General features: G+C 38.6%; 1 protein-coding gene across 1 annotated transcript; it reads right to left on the bottom strand.

Moving 5' to 3' along the window:
• Nucleotides 1-317: 317 nt before the first annotated feature.
• Nucleotides 318-812, bottom strand: LOC131997802 (uncharacterized). Its single transcript, XM_059369453.1, has one exon. The coding sequence runs from the start codon at nucleotides 810-812 to the stop codon at nucleotides 318-320; it is 495 nt and encodes a 164-aa protein (XP_059225436.1).
• Nucleotides 813-1,678: the final 866 nt, after the last annotated feature.

Below are 1,678 nucleotides of genomic sequence, written 5' to 3'. Positions count from 1 at the left end.
ATAGAGCTCGACAAATGCGATCCATGCCTCCACGGGTATATATGAATCGGCCAGGCCGAAATTAGCACGCTGTGGAATGGATAGATGTGTTCGTAATAAAAACTAATTCAAAACTAAACTTTATTATACAGAAATGAATTTCTTGTACATTGTCAAAATTATACTAAGCCTATGTGATAAATATTCAGAATAATAAACAAAGTTGTTTTTGCGAAATAATAAAATTATTCTAAGGTTACTTGATAAATATTTAAATTAAGAAACAAAGTTATTTTCACAAAGTGTGCCACCACAATACTCCTCCCCCAGTGACAACGTTAAGTTTTAATTCTCACAGTTTTTCCTGATCGTAGAGTTCGTGAATGAGAATCATTTGGTACTGGTTGAGGTGATATGGATTTCGTTGGCATTTCGTCTTTCAAGATTAAGGCTGGCTTAAGGTAATCAACAGATATCGTCTTCCGTTTTCCATTAACATCAACTACAAATGTTTTTGCTCCTCTAGATAGAACAGGAAAAGGTCCTGTGTATGGAGGTTGTAATGAAGCTCGCACAGCGTCGTTTCGGATGAATACAAATTCTGCTTCTTTCAATGCATTTGGCTCATAAATATTTGAATCGCCATGACGATTAACCTTCTTTGCTTTGACGTTGTTCATATCAGCTTTAAATTGTGCAACCCAATCAGAACGCAATTTACTAAATTTCGATTCAGTTAAGAATTCACCTGGTAATGTAAGCTCCATACCATATACTGACGCAGCAGGCGATACGGTTAAATCATGATTGATTGATGAACGTAATCCCAACATTATTATTGGCAAAACCATGGACCAACGTGACACATTAAATATGCCTTAAGTGTTCGATGCCAACGTTCGATTTGGCCATTTGACTGGGGGTGATAAGGTGTCGTATGAGTAACACGAATTCCAAGCAACTTTGAAAATTCTCGAAACAGTTCCGACTCGAACTGTCGCCCTTGGTCTGTCACCACCTGAGAAGGCACTCCAAATCTTGCTATCCATCCACTAAGAAATGCTTTAGCCACAGATTCGGCTGTTATGTCTTGCAATGGTATAGCCTCCGGCCAACGTGTAAATCTATCGATACAGGTAAGACAGTACCTATACCCTTCCGATGGCGGAAGAGGTCCAACAATATCGATGCTGACCACTTTAAATCGATCATCCGGCACTGGAAATTGGCCAATAGCACTTTTTATATGACGTCCCACCTTGGCTTGTTGACATCTAAGACAAGTTTTCGTCCAAATGGAAATATCTTTCCTCATGTTTGGCCATACAAACCTAGTTGATATCATCTTAACTGTGGCTTTTGAGCCCGCATGAGAAACGTTGTGTATCATATCGAAGACGCATTTTCGAAAACGAGGTGTGATATAAGGTCTTATTTTACGAGTTGACACATCACACAGAACTTTCGTTTTCGAGTCAGAAATTTGGAAATACTTTAGCAGTAAATTTCATGATTGCGGATTTGATTGTAGTTGTTTGAGTTCTTCATCATTCTCTTGATCTTTGGAAAGTTCCGAAAAGTCCAGGGAAGATGGTAAAGATATTGCATTAAGTCGTGATAGAGCATCTGCAGTGATATTTTCTTTTCCAGGTACATGGCGAATATCCACTGTATGCTGTCCAATAAAATCTAGGTGTCT

This window comes from Stomoxys calcitrans, chromosome 1 (assembly GCF_963082655.1).
Source record: "Stomoxys calcitrans chromosome 1, idStoCalc2.1, whole genome shotgun sequence".
NCBI classification, from domain to species: Eukaryota; Metazoa; Arthropoda; class Insecta; order Diptera; family Muscidae; genus Stomoxys; species Stomoxys calcitrans.
This window is presented reverse-complemented; position numbering and strand designations above follow the sequence as displayed.

Bases quoted from the DNA above. Each gene is read 5' to 3' on its own strand.
- LOC131997802 (XM_059369453.1), bottom strand. From the start codon at position 812: ATGTTGGGATTACGTTCATCAATCAATCATGATTTAACCGTATCGCCT.